Source organism: Zerene cesonia, chromosome 5 (genome assembly GCF_012273895.1).
Source record: "Zerene cesonia ecotype Mississippi chromosome 5, Zerene_cesonia_1.1, whole genome shotgun sequence".
NCBI classification, from domain to species: Eukaryota; Metazoa; Arthropoda; class Insecta; order Lepidoptera; family Pieridae; genus Zerene; species Zerene cesonia.
The window spans coordinates 2,534,422-2,556,212 of record NC_052106.1 but is presented as its reverse complement, the minus strand read 5'-3'; the positions used below and the strand labels follow the sequence as shown (position 1 = coordinate 2,556,212).

The window sequence follows — 21,791 nt, the reverse complement described above, 5'->3', positions numbered from 1 at the left end:
CAATCTGCATTTGTATACCTAGGTAGGTAGGTAGGTAGGTATAGTATCATTGTTATGACGGGCATCGGCTTTAGTGAAAGGATCCCACATGTTTGTTTACGTCGTCGATTTATTTGTTTGTTTTGTAAGCTCCTCGAGTGTGACAGGGATGAATATAGTGTGCGGTGTTCTATTCTCAATGCTGTTGGCGCGACCCGAAGTTGTCCGACCACCCATCGACTTCGGTCGACGCCAGTTAGTGCGTTTATTCGGTACGTTCGCTCGCCCGCTCACTTCAATATTTTGCTTCGCCAAGTTGCAAGTACAAGCACTAAGCAAGCTTCAAGCGCGTTGATTTGTTGTTATTACCCTACAATCAGAACTATTCTGCTTTGACTTAGCTGGCAGTGAGTGCATTATTATTGAAATATCCGTTATTATTCTTTAAAATGAGCAAAATACGGTCTGGAGTGAAATAACGGCGTGTGGCAATTCAATATCGTCGTTTCTTTGGAGCGGTATTGAGGACGGCACAAAACTGTATAACTACTGTGTTATATTCCCAGTGAGATGTTGGGGGCGAATATTAGTTAACAAGTTGGATTTTTACGTCTGTTTGGACTTATTGCGAATGTGTATTGAAACGTTCATAGCTATACACGGGCGCACTGCTATGCGCCACGATTTGGTTCATTTTATACGGCACACATCTTCTGACCATTACTGCGAAGGAGCCCTTTAGTTGCTGCCACTAGTAAGTAATCATTTATAATTTGATTTACGATATCTATTCTTAAATAATTTAAGATAAAAAATTACAAACATGCGAATAATTATAATTACTGTCCCCATTAACATTCTATGATACCACCGCGTCGTAACCACTCGCAATTAAGATACCAACTCATAATTTTCAAATTATGTCAACTAATTACTGCATAAATAATGGCTAATAGTTCAACATAAACAATAAATTACAACATCATTTTAGAAGGGGTCGGAAAAGTAACAAATAATAAGCTCAACATAAAATGTCCACTGGAAAATAACAGTAGAGCACCTGCTGCTTTGTATATATAATCATTATACAGTATACAGGTATATCTGACATTTCCATTGGAGTCGCCTTATCTAATTTTACCCCAAGCCGAGCGCCAATAACACTAATTCAACGGCATCAAAGTTACGAAATAATACATTTAAATATCCTGTAATAATATTGTTTATCCACTTACAACCGGTTTTCAATACGAGGTCAGAACAAAAAGCAATGATGGATAGAAAGCTACAGCTCCGAGTTCTTGGCTATTTGGGGTTATCGGCTCTGGTGTACAATTTACAATGAGATAAATAAAATATATACAACCAATACTGAGCCATTTATCTATATAAAATTATCACCACATACAGTGCTGTGCAAGAAACTTCGAGGCGAATCTTCCAACGACGATTGTCAACTGTTTTGCAATTTAAATATAATGTCTATTTTTATGCAGGCGAGTTTCGGATAGGTAATAAATTAGTTTACGCTTAAATTAGTCAGTCTCTTTTTGTAACCTTTAAATATCGCTTCTTTTGCATTGAAAATATAGCTAGCGTTCCGCCCTCGGCTTCGCCCACGTACACATAGGCAAAGGAAAATATAGTCTCGGATTTTCTCCGCGTATTTTGGATTCCCTGGAAGTCCCACTTCCAGGATAAAAATTATCCAATGTCCATTTGTCTAATTTATTATAAATGTGAAAGGACCTCTGACTGGCTGTTTTTCTTTCACGCCTTTACCACTAAAACGATTTGGGTGGTACAAAGACAGTATGTGACTAGAGAAATGATATAGTTTAGTTTTTTATACCGGAAATCTCACGGGAAATAGAAATATGTGGTGAAACCCCGAAAATATCTATCTTTCCCTTTGTCTACTCGGGCGAAGTCGTGGGCGGATTGCTAGCTTGCAATATAATTAATAAAAGACTCGTTATTGGATCACCAAAACATATGAACGTCAAATTCGATATTCATCGTCATTTTTAATGGATAATACAATTGTCTTTATTTGAAACAGAAATTTCGAATCGCTTACTCGCTAGCATTTATTAGTTTTCTATAAACGTGTATCTACTTACATATCTCTATATCCGCATTGTTTGTTGTGAAACAATGTATTAAAACGAGCCAGCGTACGTACGTACAGTGTACGACACACTTTTCAATAAAATAAACTTGTGAAACTTGTCTGCCATTTAAGAATCGACGTTTCAAGACGTGACTGAGCTTAATTTAGGCGGTGGATTCGAAAAAGGAACTTTTCTTCAATAATTTCTTGCTCTTTCAACTTTCTTGAACTAAATTCGAGACTAATTGGACGGTACTCACGATAAAGCTACACCCACTGCCGTGCCGAGTAATTTTACTAATTAAGATTGAATGATTTTTTGGGTAGATAATAATAACATAAATATTGTGTAATTTAACAATCAAGTCTTTTTCTGATCAGCTTTCTATTAAGAATTAACATATTCAATTCCAATGATTGGGATTTTAGGGTAAATAAAAATGGCTGTAAGTATACAATAGTACACGATATATAATGTCATCGGATAAGTCTTCAAAAGTGAAAAAGCTTTTTCTAAAATAAACAATTGACGAAAATTGGCGGGATACATGAAGTTGAATGAATGTTTTCTTGCAATTGCAGCCGTTCATTTTTTACGTAAGTTAATAAATACTCAGTAAGGCATCATTGTCTGGTAAGGATGTTTTCCGAGAATTATATATTTGGGTCTAAAACAGGTAGAGCCCATCCTTCGTGAACCAAAGTCATTTGCAGTGTTATTGAGCGTCAATGAAATGGAAATTTGGTGGTAAATATGACATCGTGGCTAACATACACATGGCGAGCATAAAATTTAACTATTTGTTTTATTTTTTCTTTCGACAAATCATTTAGGAAAAAGAGACATAGTTATAAATTCGTCCGATTCTTTGACATATTCTGCAATCAATCAAAATAAATCTGCATCAATGCTCATATACACAATGGTAAATCACCACGAATAATTGCGATCACAATTTTGAAATATGAAATATCTTAATTTATTTGTATAAAATACTTGCAAATAAAGTTTATAATAAAAAATACGATAAGTGCCCGTGTTTTCACTGAGGTTGGCAAAGAAAATTAACATTTGTCATACATGTCACATTTTTAATATAGCGCCACCTATCGAAATACGGAGTAATATAAATGCGCATCACAATGGATCCTCCTATGGGAATATTGTGTTTCCCTCCTATAATATATATAGCCTAGGGTACTTTACTAACGCTAACATATTGCCTAGTATAGTAATAGTAGTAGGACACGAAAAGGACAATTTCTTTACTAATTGAATAATAACACCTACGAACGAGTCGTATAAAACGCGTAGAATGTTCTCCAACTTATAGATTGTATTAAAATATAACATGATGATCGAAAACGATGTGAATTCAATTACACTCCGAGTATATAATAAGAGGACAAAAATATTAGGCTCCATTGTGTTGAGCTAAAAATATCCCTTGTTCAGCTGATTCAAAAGGACAATCGCCTGGTTGTTTATATTAAACACAACCACAGTCCATATAACAAAGTTAAAATATTAGAATGTTATTAAATATCATCTTTAATAGATGTAATTTGCTATACTTACTTAAATTTAATTGACCAATTTTAATTCATTGGTTCCGTTCCCAAACGGGACCCTATTACTACAACTACGCACATCTGTCTGGCGGTCCGACTGGCACCAGGCTTTATTTCATGAACTGTAATAGTAGGACAGTAGTAATTTTCAGATATTTATTTGCGGTTGGTACGGGCGTAAATAGGACGGGTGACAATTTTTTTATTGCAGTTGTTCTTTAGCTTATTTGTACTCGCTTTGTAGCGGACTCGCGACACTAAGGGCGGAACCCGTAGTGTCGCGAGTCCGATTCGCACTATTTTATTTAAGTTATTTAATATATTTTTGTTTTGTTCCAGATCGCTGTTAATGGCGATATTGAGCATCAGAGGGGACTGGTATTTGTATTTTTGGCTCATATATTGCAAAGTCTACTCCGCTATTATATGGTTAGTCGGCAATCACTGCCGTGGCGGTGATAAGGGTCGATCCGTGATAAGCGCCAGTGTCGGCGGCCAGTCGCCTGGAGGCCTCCATAGAGTGCGCACGCGTCGTCGGAAACCACAGAATCACCGAGTGAAGCATATTGTCGCACTAGTGCGGAGACCTTCCTTGAGAAAGATAGTGATGGCACCAGGAGCTAGCACTGCTCACGCTATGATGGAGGACAAGGAGAAAGCACTTCATGGCGCTCTTGCCAATGGTAAGCTCAAGACCATATCAGTTGACAGATCTAACATCGATAGATCGTCGCACCTAGTTGTTAACCATTTCAGTGAAATCATGTAAACCTTCGATGTTGATATAATACTAAAAAAAGCGTTTAAGAATGTATGAATATTCCAGGTGCGGCTGAAAATTTGTATGCACAATACACAAAGTCGTCCCTTATCTTAGACACTTAAACACCGAAGCCTTATTGTATCATATTATAAATTTATATAAATTCTGATAGGACCTCACAGTTTTTGCTTCCGTTGAGTTCTTGCAAGTTGCCTACCTTGCGTCTGAGAGGTCATTGTCAATGAAAATAAATTTATTGAATGTATTTATACACCAGTTATTAAGATTATGGCCAGTATTAGCGGATCCTCGATCAATGATTACCCATCATACAACGGAAATTTCATTCTTTTATGTCAAATAAATATACCAATTGTTTTGCCTGGACGCAATTATACGAGCACCATTTTTCCTGTTGAGAGATTAAGCAAAACTCCCCAGTTCAAAATTGTCTTGGCTTCGTCCCAGAAATTGTAAAATACCAGGAAGAAATTCAATTTCTATATTTCAAACATTTATATGTATTTAAATATCCTATGTTACTTGTCCAAAATATTCACAATGCAATACGGAACACGTAGCATTTACTTATACAAAGGAAATGAATGAACTTGAACATTTTTTGTTACTATAATTAGAACATTCTTTATAAACAAATCTGAAACCAATTGCTCGAAAAGGTACCTGAATGAGCTGTTATGATAAACACGAATCATAACAATTGAGTGGATTTATGGTATTTTGCGATTGGTGAACAACTTAGAAGTGCGAATATTATGCTGTCCTATTGTGCTCAAGACCTAAAATATCATATCAAGCAATAGGGCTTAAAACTTAAACTATTTTGTATAATTATATTTAGGTAATACTCAAAATTCATCGAATTTAAAGACGTCATAAAAGAAGTAATATTTGTTAATTCTGTAAAACAATGTATTTACCAAACTTAGACCATAATAATATAGATATAAATGAGTACCGTATTAAGGAACGTGCAACATTCGACATGGCAATCGGCCAAAGTCAGACCGTCGCATCGTTGGTAGAGGTCTGAGAAAACTTCAATGCGTCAGTCTATCACGCGGAAAATTTATGATACATTATAGCCCATCTGACTTTCATTTTCCGGGCTTATCTTTAACTTTAATAACCTCAATAAGTTCATCGCGAAGGCGACTCTGTTCGCAGAAAGCAGATCATATGTATATAAATAAAAAGTTTTTTGAGGTAGCGTTAACCAAATTTGCTCTTGTAATGGCCACATATTTAATAAAAAAAGAGGGATTATTTTGCTGAATCACGATTACAATCGAGTAGCTATTCACAACATTTAAGTGACGTTCAAGAATTTTACTCACATACTCATTTTCCTCAACACACACTTATTACATATTGAAATTAAGCAGGAATGTTCCAGATCATACAAAACGCAGGACAGATGTACAAATTTATATATTCAGTAGTTGCCTTTAAAAAATCCTTACATCCACCAATTTTACTCATAAAATAAAAGCGCAAAGTAAAATAGGAAATACAATTTAACAGTAAAACCTGATAGCAGTACACAATATTATCGCCGCAATAATTTTAAGGCTATTATTAGCTTAACTGGACGCAATATATCAAGTGGCACATCAATTAGGTTTTATGAACAAGTTCATCTGTACAGACTAACACGAAACAATGTGATCAACGACCACGTCAAATGACGTCAGACCACGCCCACTGTTCCAAGGCCGGCAACAGATCTGATAACTCGGTGCTTATTGTCCTTAGACAGGTGCATGTTAATCAATATTAACATAGAGAATAAGTGAAAATATTTGTAAAGGCTTATCACTTGTTAAAAGAAAAATAAATATTATACCAGTTAAATTCTTTCACTACGGTTTTCAAAGCGTCATTTCTATAAATATTTCTTTTTATTTTTCATATCTGTAGCACTTGGAAAATTTGCCACACAGTTGGTGAATAAGTTCAACAATTTATTATCGCCTAATTATAATAACAATAGTGATAATACTTTTATGTTTTCATAATTTATTTTGTTGTTATGCCCCCTGTACTTTATCTGTTTTATCAAGCCTGTATTGCTATGCCTCCTATCAGAAAAGCTTTGGACTAACAATATGTTTTTTAAAATATTCAAAACGATAAATTATTGTATCGCATGATGTTTTCGTTTTCTTTTGTTATTAACTACAGTACATGATAATTGATCATATCATTTCCTGTCGATATATTGGGCTTTGTAGCTAATTAATTGTATATATGTAGATTAATAGTTATGATAAAATTATTTTAATAACATCTTACCTGGGTCACTCACTCACGGGCAAATTGTATGAATGTTTAGGTACATACATGCAACGAAAACTATGCATAAACATTTGCATATATCATCATACACTTTTGGGTTCGCCTATTCTTGCGAATGTGACCACTAAAACCTGCTTTTAATTTTAGTCGCATTACATGAGTCAATTAGTTCATTTCAACAAATTAACGACGTCTCTGTCACATGCTTCTCTTCACAAACTGATTGACAAAGGTCTGCAATTGTATAAATATAAAGTTCTAGGTCGAGTGTTTGTTGTTACGAATAAATATTATGTTGTAAATATAATGATTCCCATGAAGAGTACATAATGTACAGGAGTACGAAGGCAGTATCAGGATGTGTGTGTGGTGTGTGTGTGCATTTTCCGGTTCTGATTAAAAAGTATTTAATCGAAAAAACAAGATGACACAAAAACTTTACTTCCTATATTAATTATTTTTGAACTGTTGAAACGCGATGGGAAATTGAAATGAATTAAAAATCCTTCAACGCATAGATGCACTTGATTGTATTTGCGAAAAACGTCACCAACTCATTAATTATTCTCGTTGTAACTGTATGATAGATTTGTATTTGGAAAATTTCACATTACGTTATAAAACGTTGTTTGTCTCGTTGAATGTTTATGTTTCTAGTATTGGAACTGTAAAACGTAAGATGACCCGGTAATGCAATGTTTTATGCACGAGCACTTAGCATGAACTTTGACGTCAATCATTGGTCGGAGCAATCATTATTAGCGCTCATATTATAATATTATGTCAGCGCAGTAATTAGCAGTGTCGCCCGTTAAAAATACTATAATTACAATTCATTGTTTTTTTTTTTTCAATTATTCGTAGGCAGATAATAATTCAAAGCATTTAGACTTTAAAGCCAGTTTATTAATATAGCTTTGAATTTGATAATTAGAATAATTTTTAAAGGGATTATCTTATCTTCATTTTAAGACGATTAAAAATAATAAATACTATTATTTATTATTATAAATTAAATAAAAAATTACTCATACTATTTACTGATAGTAAAAATAAATTGCTCAGTCACTTTGTTATCACTTATTGTTTTTATCCACAACAATTCCACGTATTCAAAGGAATCTTTAGGGACGAGTATAAAATACCTAGTCTCATTCTTAAAAAAATTGAATAACGCATCCATCGCCTTGGATAACGCTTTCAATTAAACGTTTCTAATAACTTGCATAACCAAAACAATCTATTATACATGTGACTTCAAAATAAATCTCCTTCACCTATATCAGATGCATGTACCAAAGTGCGTTGGCTAGTAGATCAACAGTTTCCTTGACTCGCGTGGGTCCAAAGTCCACTCGGTATTGGCAAGCGTACGTTCACCGTGCACGTTTCTATTGATTGCGGTGTCTACGTATGGATATTTTTATGTCGTGTTCAGTGCAGGATATTATATAATCGAATTGAATAACGTACAGGGAAACTCTCTTTTTGAGAATAAGAGTTTGAGAGACTTTGGTAGAGTCATAAGTAGAGTGGAGCTTCCATATCTTAAATTTTTGAAGTATCCTTTAAAATTTTTCATAATGATATAGCAGGGACTTTAAAAGCACCGCCACGGCTTTTTCTTGAGGAACGGTTTTGTGTAGTTACAATTCATCATCAGCCCATACCCACCTACCCACCACCAACCCACTGCTGGGACACAGGCCTCCAATATTATATAATATTAATAATTGTAATTTATTAATCTAATATCCACTGTTTCCAATTTTTTTTCGTGGAAAATAAATAGAATTCATACCATAGCACCAAATTGTGGCAAATTAATATATGATCGTTGCCACACGGATGTAGGATTATATTTTTAAAATTTTATCCATTAATGTCCATGACGTAAGCCTACGATATAAAAACAAACAAGAGAAGGCGCGGCTCTATAAACTGTTTTCATTGGTCGATGGCTAGATTGCTCAATTTCTTGTTTTCGTATTTTTGTTGCTGACCGCGTCGGCCGTTGCCACGCGCAAATTTACGCGACCAAAATAAAAATTATTGTTATCAACGTGGCACTTGAGCTATGGTTTGAAATAAACGAGGAAATGTGACGAATCACAACAGTTACTTTTCTTCAACGTAATATCTTACGTCTGTTAGGTAGGCATGCGGTACTAATGCGTTACAATTTATGCACTAGTTGAATTCATATGTATTGACATTTATTGTTAAATTAAATTCATGAGAATATATAATGATCAGATTTACTTCATATTATTATCATTGTCGTGATTTATACCTAATGGACTTGGTTGGTAATTTGATAATTTCAGCTTAAACTAAAATTAATTATTTTTATCAGACATGTTACCTAATTTGGCGCGTGTCATTCTCTGTATACGTGATTACCCTGTGATCATTATTAAGAAAATCTTGATTCAAAAACCAGTCAAAATGTTTTTATTATCATTTGACCCAGACAAGGTTAAGTAAGGTTGTAACATATGAAACAATTTGATAAAACGTAAATTCTTATTTTAAAAAACGCATATTCAAGATTTTGTAATGATGGTGATTATATTTTATATATTTTGGTAAAATGTAGGTCTTTCACATTGTTATTACACCTACGACTTTCTGAATAGTGGACTCTGCTGATAATATTTACGGCCCATATCGCGTTCCGAACGACCATCGACTCAAGCTCATATATCCGTTGATCTTGAATCTTGATAATGTCGTATCTTGAATCTTGATGTCTGTTCTCAATCATAGCAATCCAGATGTTTCGCTATAGATTATTTTGAGGTTGTAAATAATTTCAAATGAAGTATTGTGGAAAATATAAGAATACAATAGAAGATTGTAATCTCGATTGTACATCGAAAAATTGTAACACGCTGATACGAAATAACGTTATATTTTTCGGTAGATTATGATTAGATTTTTTTGGTATATATCTGTGTTTAATATGGGTACACTTTTTTATTATAGTGTCGCTTCGTACAAGACGTGTAAGCCAATTCGCACCGCTATTGATCGCGTTGGTGGGGCTGCCGGCCCGTGGCAAAAGCCAGCTGGCGCATCGCCTGTCACGGCATCTCAACTGGAATGGAGAGAGTACTAAAGGTGAGCTGGAATGAGCTTGTATGACCTAGATTGTGCTGTTTGTGTAATCTGTGAAAATAATTTATTAAAACTAGACCATCTTAATGGGGCAACAGGGGGCACCAACTAATCATAAAAATCGGTTCAATCAATAAAAGTTGGAGGTAACAAACATTAAAGATACAGTCGAATTGATACCCTCCTTCTTTTTTGAAGTTTGTTAAAAATACCAGCCAAAGAAAAATAAAGCAAAACACATAAATTAACAACAATTATAGTACTATATTATGATTTCCTTGTTATAAATTTTTATTGCCATTACGTATTGTAAGCGTGAGGCAATAACAGATAAAATTACTTTTATCATTCTATTGTAAGAAACATAACATAAATTACTAATAAAATATTTTACGAACACATAAAATCTATTGTTCTAAAATTGGTTTATCATACATATTTGTATTTCTATTCATATTATTTGTAATATATGTGATAATAGATACAGTAGATTTTATAATATAAGAATTTAGTATCTATTTTTCGACTCACGCTGTTTTGCCTTACACTTATCATTTAGGGGTATGAAAAATAGATGCTGGCCGATTCTCTGACCTATCCGATATGCACATAACATTAGATGAAAGTTGGTCCGGATAAATATGGGAACGAACATTGACACGAGAATTTTATATATATACAGATGATTTTATATTATATTATAAATGCGGTATGAAATATTTTCTATATAAAGTTTATATGACGTTGTTATTAATTCTAAATAATATACAAGTACATACATGACTTTTAAAATTATAAAAAACATGTACATTATTTGCTGCTAATAGATATAATTAAACTAGCTGCGCCCCGCGGTTTCACCCGCGTAAGTCCGTATCCCGTAAGAATATCGGGATAAAAAGTTGCCTATATGTTATTCCAGTTATCCAACTGTCTACGTACGAAATTTCATGGCAATTGGTTCAATGGTTTTTACGTGAAAGAGTAACAAACATCCATACATCCATACAAACTTTCGCATTTATAATATTAATAGGATTGTAAAAGCAAAATTAGTTTATCGCTACATTTAGTTGGAAAGGCATATGATACTAAATCAACCGCCTTGACCTCGTTGAAGGTATCTCACTCACTATTTATGTTATTCAGGTTATAAAATACATTTACTTGTATACCTAGTACCTCATTGCCTATTCCGTTTGCAAACGCGTAATATATTGAAACAAAATTATTCAGCAATAATTGCTTAATATTCGAAGGAAATTAACGTTTAAAGGCATTTTATATGCATATTGACATTTGCATTTTAAAATTTAGTGTAATCAATTTTTAATTACATCTTTTTGTACTGACGGATATTAATTAATATAGAATACTTAAACATTTAATTTATAGAATGATTACAGTTCCTTCAAAACATGTTAATTAAATGTATCATATATATCAAATAGGAACAGTTTGATGCATAATTGATGTTTGTTATTAGATTTTTAAATAGCTCTTTAGTTCAGGGTTTTATAAAAGGTAGGGATAGCAGCTGCTATCAATCATCAATAAACAAAAAAAAGATGGTCTCATTAAAAGACAAATTTATATATGTTATACGTTAATATTAGTATTATTTAGATATGTTTAAATATTATCTATTGGTATCTTATCACACATTTAATACAAGTAGGCAGGTCAAGTTTACTTGTTACTTTTGACAGACTATAAAACAATGTGAGAGTTTTTGAGTCTCTCTTACGTATATGAGCGAGAAACAGATTTCTATTGAACAGATTATTTTATGCCTATATTAGGTCAATTAGGTTTCAATATTTCGTGAAGGCCAAGTTTAAAAAACTATATCATGAGGCGGGATTCGAATTTTAAACTATGATATTCTGCCATAGTGTTCGACTGCAGCGAATACCGCCGTCGACACATGGCCCTGTACGGCACGCACGACATATTCCGCGCCGACAACCAGCAAGGTTCCGCGATCCGCCGCCAGAGCGCGCGTGAGGCGGTTCAAGACGCTGTGTTGTGGTTGAAGGATGGGAATAGTGTTGCTGTAAGTGAAAATTATATTAATATTGACTATCGCACACAATTTGTATTTTGTTTTTATAGCTTAGTTCAATAAATGGACTTTTCGATATATAAATATTTTTTTTGTATTTCAATCAGTTGTTAATGAGATTAAACTCGATTAAATAAACAGCTTAAAAATCCTTACAGCTTTATAGTTTAAGTATAGAGATACAAGTAGAGCCAAGTAGTGCAGATAGAGTGGTTTCTCTAGGCGCCTTACCTGGCCTCCCACAACCTTAACGATAGTCGTTTGATTGAATAAGATCTTGTGGTAAATAGCAAAAAAAATAACGATATTGAACTCGCTTAACTATAAGGAATAAATGTTAAAAATGTCGAAAATATTATTAATTAAAAACAAAAATCAAATGCATTACTCGAACAAAGATCATTAGAAGTTTCGGCGCTACTCAATGCGAGCTACGGCCGGCGGTGACAAGTCTTTGTGTAAATAATATGCATCTAAAAATATTATAACGTGTTATGTATGTATTAACTTGATAATCGATTTAATCATTCCTTAGAACTACATAATGTTTGACCCTTGATAAAAGCAAGTTTATCAGATATATTACGCTTTGTTTTTATATTATTTGTGATGTCATCGGCGTGAATTATTGGGGGATAAATTAATTCTTTAGCTAGCAAGTATTGAACGCAGACGCTCCAATATTAATAAGTAGGTGATCTGCGGTGGTTCTTTTTAATAACGATTCTAAAATTGGTACCTATTTGGTATAGTTCTTGAACAGTATGAAAATATACTTGAGGAAAACAATTCTCTAATATTTAAAAGGTATGATGACGGGATAGCCTAACCCCACTTATGAAACCATTCATATTTAACGTGCCTGCTCATTGAATTTTATCTTCAGATTAAAATAAATAAATTATATAAATAAATTAATATAAATAAATAAATAAAAACAGATTTGTAGTATAATATTTTATAATAAAATCTTTCCAGTTAGACGTATCGTTGTATCAATCGTTATTTAGAATGGGAGCAAACATATTCACCATACATAAAGTGTCCTTAAATGACGGTCTAAATATAATATGCGTTGTAGCTGATGCGAACAGTGCCAACAATAAATTCTCTTGAAATAGAACACATGATGCTCTGCATTTATTTGTATTAGAATTACACGAATGATAAACTTTCATGTTTATTGTTTGCTCTTAATGATTTCTCAGTATTCGTCATAAATAGCCTGCAGCCTGTTTGTAAATAGAAATGAGCATTTCGATAGACCGCTTTGGAAAAAAATCGAGTGGAAAAATGTTGATACAAAAGTATTTGAAACGTTAGATATCATTCATATCATTGACTGTAGTCGGATAATAAATATAATGGAGGCGTAAAAATGTCAACATTAATATATTTAAAGCAAATAAAGGATCCAATTTGAATAAGAGAAGATTTTTCATGGTATTTCATTATCATTCCTCTCTGTATGATTTTTTTATAAATAAATTAAATATTAACACTCAAGAAAACATTATATACTACTCATATTTGTTATGGAGGTGTGTCATCTTGTGTTTGAAATAGCTTTTCTTTACAGATTTTCGACGGCACCAATATAACGAGGGAGCAACGCCGGGAGCTGAACGAGTACTGCCTCACGGAAATGGGCTTCCGTATTTTGTTCATCGAGTGCGTGTGCGAAGACCAGGAGTTGCTCGAGAGAAACATTATTGAGATACTGCATTACTCAGCTGATTACAAGACCATGAGCGAGGAGGAAGCGGTCGATGACCTGCGGAAGAAATTGGAACATTACATGAGACAATATGAGCCCATAGATGCGACCGTGGAAAATATTAGCTTTGTTAGGGTTGAAAACATGGGAGAGACCGTCACTGCGCATAAAGTCGTCGGACAGAAGGAGTCTGGCATTCTTGGCTATCTGTCCGGGATGCGCGCATTACCACAGACCATATTCTTCACTCGGGTAAGCAGAATTTATGTAATTAATTTGCGTCAATACTAATAACGATAATTACAAACATGTTTTCCAAGATCCGCCTCAATCAATAGTTTATCTATAAACAAGATATTTATACCGTTTTGCGTATTAATGTTCATAATACGAAAACAACCGTCTGAAAGGATTTGCGATGCTTATTTTAGATTTGATAGTGTCCACGTGGCTGGTGAAGCGACAACGTGATGCGGGAATCTTACATTTTATCCGTATTGAGATATGTATTGTCTCGTCTCAGAGTTCAAAATACTTATCTTTATAATTAATTATTTTATATCTAATTATATTTATTGAGCGCTTTTAAATTTTTATAATCATTGAAATTATCATAGTCGACCTGGATTTACTATCATACTATAGAAGGATAGAAATCCTAATTACCTACATTGTTTTTATCTAATTTCGGTCACGGGCCATTTCTTTCCAAATTAAAATTAATGATGAATTAATGATACAATATTGCTTTTAATTCCATTATCTTTGTGTCGTAGATTATAAAGATCCGTGTCAATGTTGTATAATGCATAGACCGAAAGTTGGTTTTAATTAATATTTTATGTATATTTTCTCTTAAATTGATTATCATCAACCAATCTGCGCGTTACTATTCCTTTTATACTATTATTTCCTATATCTAAAGTATTCATAATTTTTAAAATGCAACTTCAAAATTCTGTCTAAGCATAACCATATATAATATAACACTAACATCTACCACTAAATAATTGGAAATATCCTAAAGCACCTTCAAAATTTTATACAGACTATTGACTTTTAAATAGGTCGTAAAATTTGTCCGATACAGATCACAGCGGACACTGGTTTTTATTTTTGCCTTGCATACATTCATGCGTTGGCTGAAAAATTGCAATTTAGCTATGCTTAAACCGATTTGATTATGGCCTGAAACGACAAGAGAGGACAAACGTGGGCTGCTATTGATGTTATTTTCTTTTCACCAGCACGGTGAAAGCGAATACAACGTGCTCGGCCGTATCGGCGGTGACGCGAACTTGTCCCCACGCGGGCAACGCTACGCGCACGCTTTGGCCGAATACATAAACGCCATAGCCGGCCATGAGCCGATGGCGGTGTGGACTTCGGAACTGCGGCGCACTAAGCAGACCGCCGCCGAAATTATGGCGCCAAAACGAGCTGTCAGAGCGCTGAATGAATTGGACGCGGTAAGATTTAAATTTGGAATCTTTGAATCATTATTGGTCTACAGATTTATAATCTGTGACCAATCTACAGATTTATAATACACGATAATGAGTGTAGTTTAAAATGAAAAAATTGTAATTTGCCTCCGCACAATCGAATTTTAATACCTATTATATTTTCTACTTAAAGGTTTCCTTATGTTATCATATTTATCACAAATCAATATGGGCAGATAACAAAAAAGTGTTTATTTAATAGATGACATAATCTTAAATTATTTTTTAATAAGTTGTATAGTCATTGATTCAAAATTAGGTATCAGTCGTCATTGATAGCAATTTATTTACTTCAATTTCCAATTAATAAACATCAATAATTAATAACTAACGATATCAATTGAACTTTTTATAAATAATTTAATGCTATTTTTATCTAGGTATTGTTTTCAAGTTTGAAATAAATTGTAATTGTATAGGAAACCTAATGATTAGATTACCTATACTCTGTAGGATAAGTATTGTTTGTTTTGAAGAGATATTATTATCTTAAGATAATAGTGCAGAATGCAGTCGTAGGATACGGTAACTAACACGTGTTTGCAAGTGCATTCATCCGAAGATATCAAATGTACATGTTGCAGGCAAATTGTATGATTTGGCCGTGTAGAACGACCTTGTTAGTTTACTAAAGCTCGCAGTTTATTTAAACATTTTTTCTTTTCTTTTTTTGGACTTTTTTTTTTTTGCGAGTATTTACTTTTCCACATGTCCGTCTGAATCAAGATGCAAGAGAATGGAGCCTCCTATGTTTGTATAGTTTTAAAATAGTTAATAAAATACTTATTAAAAAAATAACCACATTTATTGATAGAACCAACAAATTTGTCTCAGTAGCTCATAATCAGAATAAACGTAAGGATTATATAAAATTAAATAAACTCGTAAAATTATTGTGTTATCAGTGGAAGCGTACAAAGTTTGAATTAAATCTGTTCGTGTGGCTCAAGATCGAGTCGAAATTAGTCGGATATATACATGATACCAACGTATAAACATACAGATGCCTCTTGTAAAACTAGCACATTATCTTGTTTAAAACGCCCTATAATTGGCCACAATTAGTCGTCAAACAAATATAATAAATATTAAGGACGAACTAGCCATAGGTAATACTTTCATAATCGCTTAATCGTGCATTAAACACAACCAGATAAAAGTTAAGTGGCAAATAAATAGCATATAATAGCCGACGTGAAGAAACTAAAATGCTGATAGTGTTTTATAAATATCATCCATGTCCTTCCACACTAAGTGGGGTCAAATGCGACATATGCTTTTATCAAAGCTTTTATTCCACATCGTTTTGTCATGTCATGTCTATGCACACGATATATTCATTATTTGTCGCTCAATTCAACAAAACGTTTTGCGTCTTTTATATCGAGTCACATTCGAGTCTATAGACACTAATACATCAAAATGACAATTTTTACAATTTTGTCTGTCTCTTCGTTCCGGCTAATCTTTGGAACGGCTGGACCGATTCTGGCACGGGACTTTCACTGACAGATAGCTATAGAGGAATAACTTAGATTACTTTTGACGCGATATTCCCATAGGAACATTGAGTTTCAAAGGAAAATCTCTCTTACGAGGTCGAAACAGTAGGTCGCAGCAAGTAGTAAATATTATAACGTATGTTTATTTAACTTAACAAGTCCATATATAACATCAGAATTAATATCATACACTCGGCCAATACAAAAGACGTAATTCAGAATAACGTGTGTTATTTTTCCCAATGTGTGTTTCTTATTTACGCTTGAATTAGCAGGAAATAAACATCATTTGCGTCGCGGAAAAATCGCAGGACGATAATAGTTTTCCAATCCAATTTTCCTATTACCATTTCTCGCTAAGATAATTTACGATATGGCTATGCGATAAAACAATTGGATATGAGTATAAACTATTCAATCTTTGAATGAGACTCCATTACTACGCCAATTGGCGAGCTTACAAGATTTCTAGGTATAAATCGTTAGTAACATTTAAGCGATGACAACTCAGATAGACCTTGAAAAGAAATTATGCGTTGTTGATCGAAAATTATTTACAGCATTACTTTTATTCCAAGTATCGAATGTGCTAGAAAGTTAAATAGGTGCGTGTATTTTAACGATAACGATAAGATTTTAAAAATATCTATGAAACGATTGACTTACAACGACATAAATTAAATAAAGCTGTAGATACGATATTACAAATATTATCCTCAAATAATAAACAATATGGCTTTTATTTTACACTTGGAATTTTCGCTTTCGAAAACAGTCAAAATTTGTCATTTACACCACCTCAGCTAGGCTTACACTGTCGTCTATTCATCTTTAGCAGTGCAAAATAGTAATTGGTCCTTCATTCTCCAGGGCATTTGCGAAGGGCTCACCTACGAGGAGATGCAAGAGCGTTTCCCGCAAGAGTTCGCTTGGCGAGACCAGGACAAGCTGCGATACAGATACCCGTGGGGGGAATCCTACATCGACATCATGACTCGCTTGCGTCCAGTACTTTCTGCTTTGGAGGATGAAGACAACGTCGTGGTGGTCGGACATCAGGCGGTGTTGCGCTGTATGCTTGGTTACTTCCTTGATGCTAAACTTGGTAAGCATCGGTTTTAATGAAGTTAGTCGTGGAAAATATTGTTATTAGGTCATCATTAAATCAATTATTTCTTCTCTTTAAAATTTTCGTTTATTGACTTTATTTTATTATTTATTTTGTAAGTTTATTGACTCAAGGAATGTACTCAAATTTTATTTAAAAGAATTTAGAATTATTTGGACTGTATTTAATATAACTTGGAATGTGTTTAGAGCAATGATTATTTGACCATTATTATAGATTATGTTTAAGAGATGTCTTCCGTGTACTTCAAGGAAATACTGACATGCAAGTTCATTATAATGAACAATCACTCCCGCGGTCTATCAATCATCATCTATGTTACACGACCTACATATATCGTTCTCAGAAGCGCTAGAAACTTCTGCTATATATAGAATGTTCGCTTTCAGACGAGCTGCCCTACATGAATGTGCCACTTCACACAATCGTGAAGCTGTCTTCATACGGATACAAATACAAAGTGGAAATGATCAAGCTCCCAATAGAATGTGTGGACACGCACCGCAAACAGCCCAAGGTAAAATTACTTGCAAAATATTTACACTTCATATTAACATAGATGTGGTTAAACATAAATAAAGCTATCACAATACGTCTAGAACTAATTTATTATATAACTTGTTTTTTTTTAATGCTTAGTCGTGATATTGACATAATTATTAATAGACTATAATGTAGATAATAATGGGTAATCGTAAAGACAAAAGTTGTAATAAAATTACTGGCTAGCGACACATGCGAGTTTGTTTGTTCGTTTTATCTTCTCAGACGCAGCGATATCAAATTTGCAAACATTAATATTAATCTAATAAATTGGTGTGAATAAATAAATAAAAAAATGGTTGCCTGTAAAGTCGGTTTTACGGGCGAAGATTTTACGTGACAACGTCTTTTTCTCGGTAGAATATTTATTGATATGAATATTATTAAATTGCACAATAGGAACAAGGAATTTAATGAAAATAAGAATTGCACAAATTTTAACTATAGAAAATATATTTTGTTTACTAAAAAGACAGAGACAGAGACACAAGCACGCGCCGATTCAATGCGCCTAATTCTCTGTGTGTGTGATGCGCGCGCGGCGGACCGATCATAGTTCGGTGACTCATCGTAACGTTACCGGGCGTTACACTTTTTCATGAGTGCCTCCGAGCCGCAACCTTATTTAAGACGTTGTCACGTCAAAAAAAAAAAATAAAAATAACAATGTTCAATATAACTACAACTCCTTTTTGTTAAGAGCAATGTGTTAAAACATATTTTAGTAAATTTAATTTTAATACATTATGAAATGAACTCGAACATTGCAATGCTTATTGTTTTTCATAATGCATGCGTTAAATTCGGAGTAGTTTAATAGATGTTATTGTACACATAAACTATCCTCTTGAATCACTTCCTGTAGTTTTAAAGATCTAAGCATACATACATGGGAACAGACGCGGGAAGCGCCTTTGCTTTACACTATGTAGTGAAGAAACATTGATGCATAATCTTATAAGAATAGTCCTCATAGAATAGTCCATTTTTATGTAAAATATTGAATTGGATCGTTTGTTATTTCCAGAACTGCTCGATAAACAGGACTTCAGCGGACGCGCTGCTGACGGTACCGTCTCACTACGACACCCTGCCGTCCAACCTATGGCAGAACCCGGCGGAGGCGCAGCTTTAGGCCTCGTCCAGCGCGCGGCTCCGCCCGCGATGTGATACCGCTCCAGCATTTATTCGAGGCCCGCCTCTAAGTGCGACGCGCCCGCCGGGCTCGGCCCGTGGTTGTGAAAGGCCATGTGCGATGACGTCATAGTCGATCCATGAACGTCGAGCGTTCATGGTATCGTTTCTATGTCATAAACTATGTGATTGATTTCAAGTGAAGCTACGTTTAAAGACTGATGAATCATTTGACATTTCATGTTTTTTTTTTTGGGTTTCTGTTTTATGCCAGTCTGTGGTCTGTGTCTATTTTAAGGTAAATTAGCACTTATTTTGTTTGGTTTTAAGTCGATTTTTTATTGGTTAAGTTATCATTTTTTATTTTTCGATGTATTCACGTAATTGAAATAGTAATAAAGTATCGTGTGTGAATTATCATATCGTAGGGGAGTGGCGAGATACGAATCTATATAAATAGAATAATGTATTATTAAGTATTAGTTACGTCATCACTAATCACCCGATCGCATATGTTAGTAATAATTTCTTTGAATTTTTTCATAAATTGCGTAAGTTTACAGACTATGCAGCGTTCATTTATTATTATTTAATTCATTTAGTATGTAGTCAGACGTTAAGTAGCATCACGTAAGATGTCAATTACATTGTAATTAGTAAGCGATTTTTCGCATTTCTGATAACTGCCGGGATCTTATCAGCAATGTATGTTCTCGCGAAATGTATGTTTAATGGAGTTTTAGATGGATTAGAAGTTTATGACGATGGAGTTTTATGTTTACGTAATGTTAAGTTTACTCCTAAAGTTATAGCTCTCAACAGTCGTTAGAACTATTGTGAAATAGTACTACGTTTATATTGGATGCCGGATGGTCAATTACTGGCAATTATTTCTTACAATAGAATGTACGTTTAATTTTTATAATAAAATAGTATGATGAAATGATTGTTTTATTTTAGTGTAAGTGATATTGAGATTCGTGAAAAATCTGAATCAAAGTTTATATTTAACTACCTCTTGCCCACGGCTTCGCACGCGTTAATTCGTAAAAGTTTAATAGATGTTATTATACATATAATAACATCTATTAAACTTCCTTCCTCTTGAATATTTATTAAAGAACCCCCATCCGTTGTGTAGTTTTAAAGATTTAAGCATACATAGGAACATAGGGACAGAGAAAGCGACTTTGATATGTACTATGTGGTTATAAGTTGCTGTCCTTTTCTTTTTATTTACTTGTATTAAAGTGTGAAGAAAAAAAAATGCAAAAAAGATACCACACCAAATCACCGTTATACAAATCTAGCAGTTCACCCGTGGTACATATATAGCCTATGTCACTCAGCTTTGATGCAGCTTTCTAATGGTGAATGAATTTTTTAAAATCCGTCCAGCAGTTTTTGAGTTTTTACAAACAAACAAACAAAAATACAAATTCTCCCATAGTGCCTATTAGTGTAGACTTTCTTTTCCTATGAAATAAAAAAAATCTAACTAACTGTTACAGTCAACTGGCTTTATCAGCGGCCTAATTAACTGTCTGAATGATATCCAGCTATATTGTCGTATATGGAGGCCCGTTTCCTTTTCCTCATTCGTCCCAATCCAAACCTTCTTACCAGTCGTCAATCCTTTCCCTTTCCCTTACACCTTAAAAGCGGACAACGCATCCGCAGATGCCCTCTGCGAATGATTATGGGTAGTGGTGATCCCTTACCAACAGGCGAACCACCAGCTCAGTTGCCCGCTATGACAAAAAAATACATTTAAACGTCGACTTATATATTATATATTGATCTAAGAATATAACCTTTAATTAGTTATCTGGGTGATGAAGTTTATACATATATTGGAGCAAATTCGCAGAGGAAGTCCTAAGGAGTAAGGGATGAGGAAATGATGCAGGACAGGAAAAAAGTAATGGCCTGGAGAGGGTGAGGAAAAGAAACGGGCCTCCGGCTCCCCCACTCACCGTACGAACACATAGTATTCGCATGCTGTTTCGCGACGGCTTACTTTGAGGGTTTGCTACCTTCCTCAGTGCGAGTTAGCCCAATTCGTAGTCCGAAACGTGTTCGACTCCCACACTCAAAACACAAGATAATTGCTCTTTGATGTTATGTCTTGCCAGATAATTACGGTGACAAAAATAATCTCAAAGATATGTATAATGATTAAATTTTCAAAAATTAATCTCTTAATTTTTGTAGCGGACGAATAATTAGCAAACTTTCATGATATGAGGAGAGTTACATGCGATCAGTTTGTCAATGCACTGCATATACAACTGATAACAAGTTAACGTCTTTTATCATTTGATAACAAT

At 34.0% G+C, this 21,791-nt stretch overlaps 1 protein-coding gene across 1 annotated transcript; it reads left to right on the top strand.

Annotated features, from left to right (window-relative positions):
- Positions 1-228: 228 nt before the first annotated feature.
- LOC119840305 (6-phosphofructo-2-kinase/fructose-2,6-bisphosphatase-like) lies at positions 229-20,404 on the top strand. Its single transcript, XM_038366857.1, has 9 exons — positions 229-733; positions 4,004-4,347; positions 9,735-9,869; positions 11,762-11,922; positions 13,511-13,900; positions 14,896-15,117; positions 17,526-17,760; positions 18,174-18,301; positions 19,355-20,404. Exons 2-9 carry the CDS (start codon positions 4,014-4,016, stop codon positions 19,460-19,462), a joined length of 1,713 nt encoding a protein of 570 aa, XP_038222785.1. The 5' UTR covers positions 229-733; positions 4,004-4,013; the 3' UTR covers positions 19,463-20,404.
- Positions 20,405-21,791: the final 1,387 nt, after the last annotated feature.

Bases quoted from the DNA above. Each gene is read 5' to 3' on its own strand.
- LOC119840305 (XM_038366857.1), top strand. From the start codon at position 4,014: ATGGCGATATTGAGCATCAGAGGGGACTGGTATTTGTATTTTTGGCTC. The intron at 9,870-11,761 runs GTGAGCTGGAAT...ATTCTGCCATAG, and splicing joins GAATGGAGAGAGTACTAAAG to TGTTCGACTGCAGCGAATAC. The intron at 15,118-17,525 runs GTAAGATTTAAA...TTCATTCTCCAG, and splicing joins CGCTGAATGAATTGGACGCG to GGCATTTGCGAAGGGCTCAC.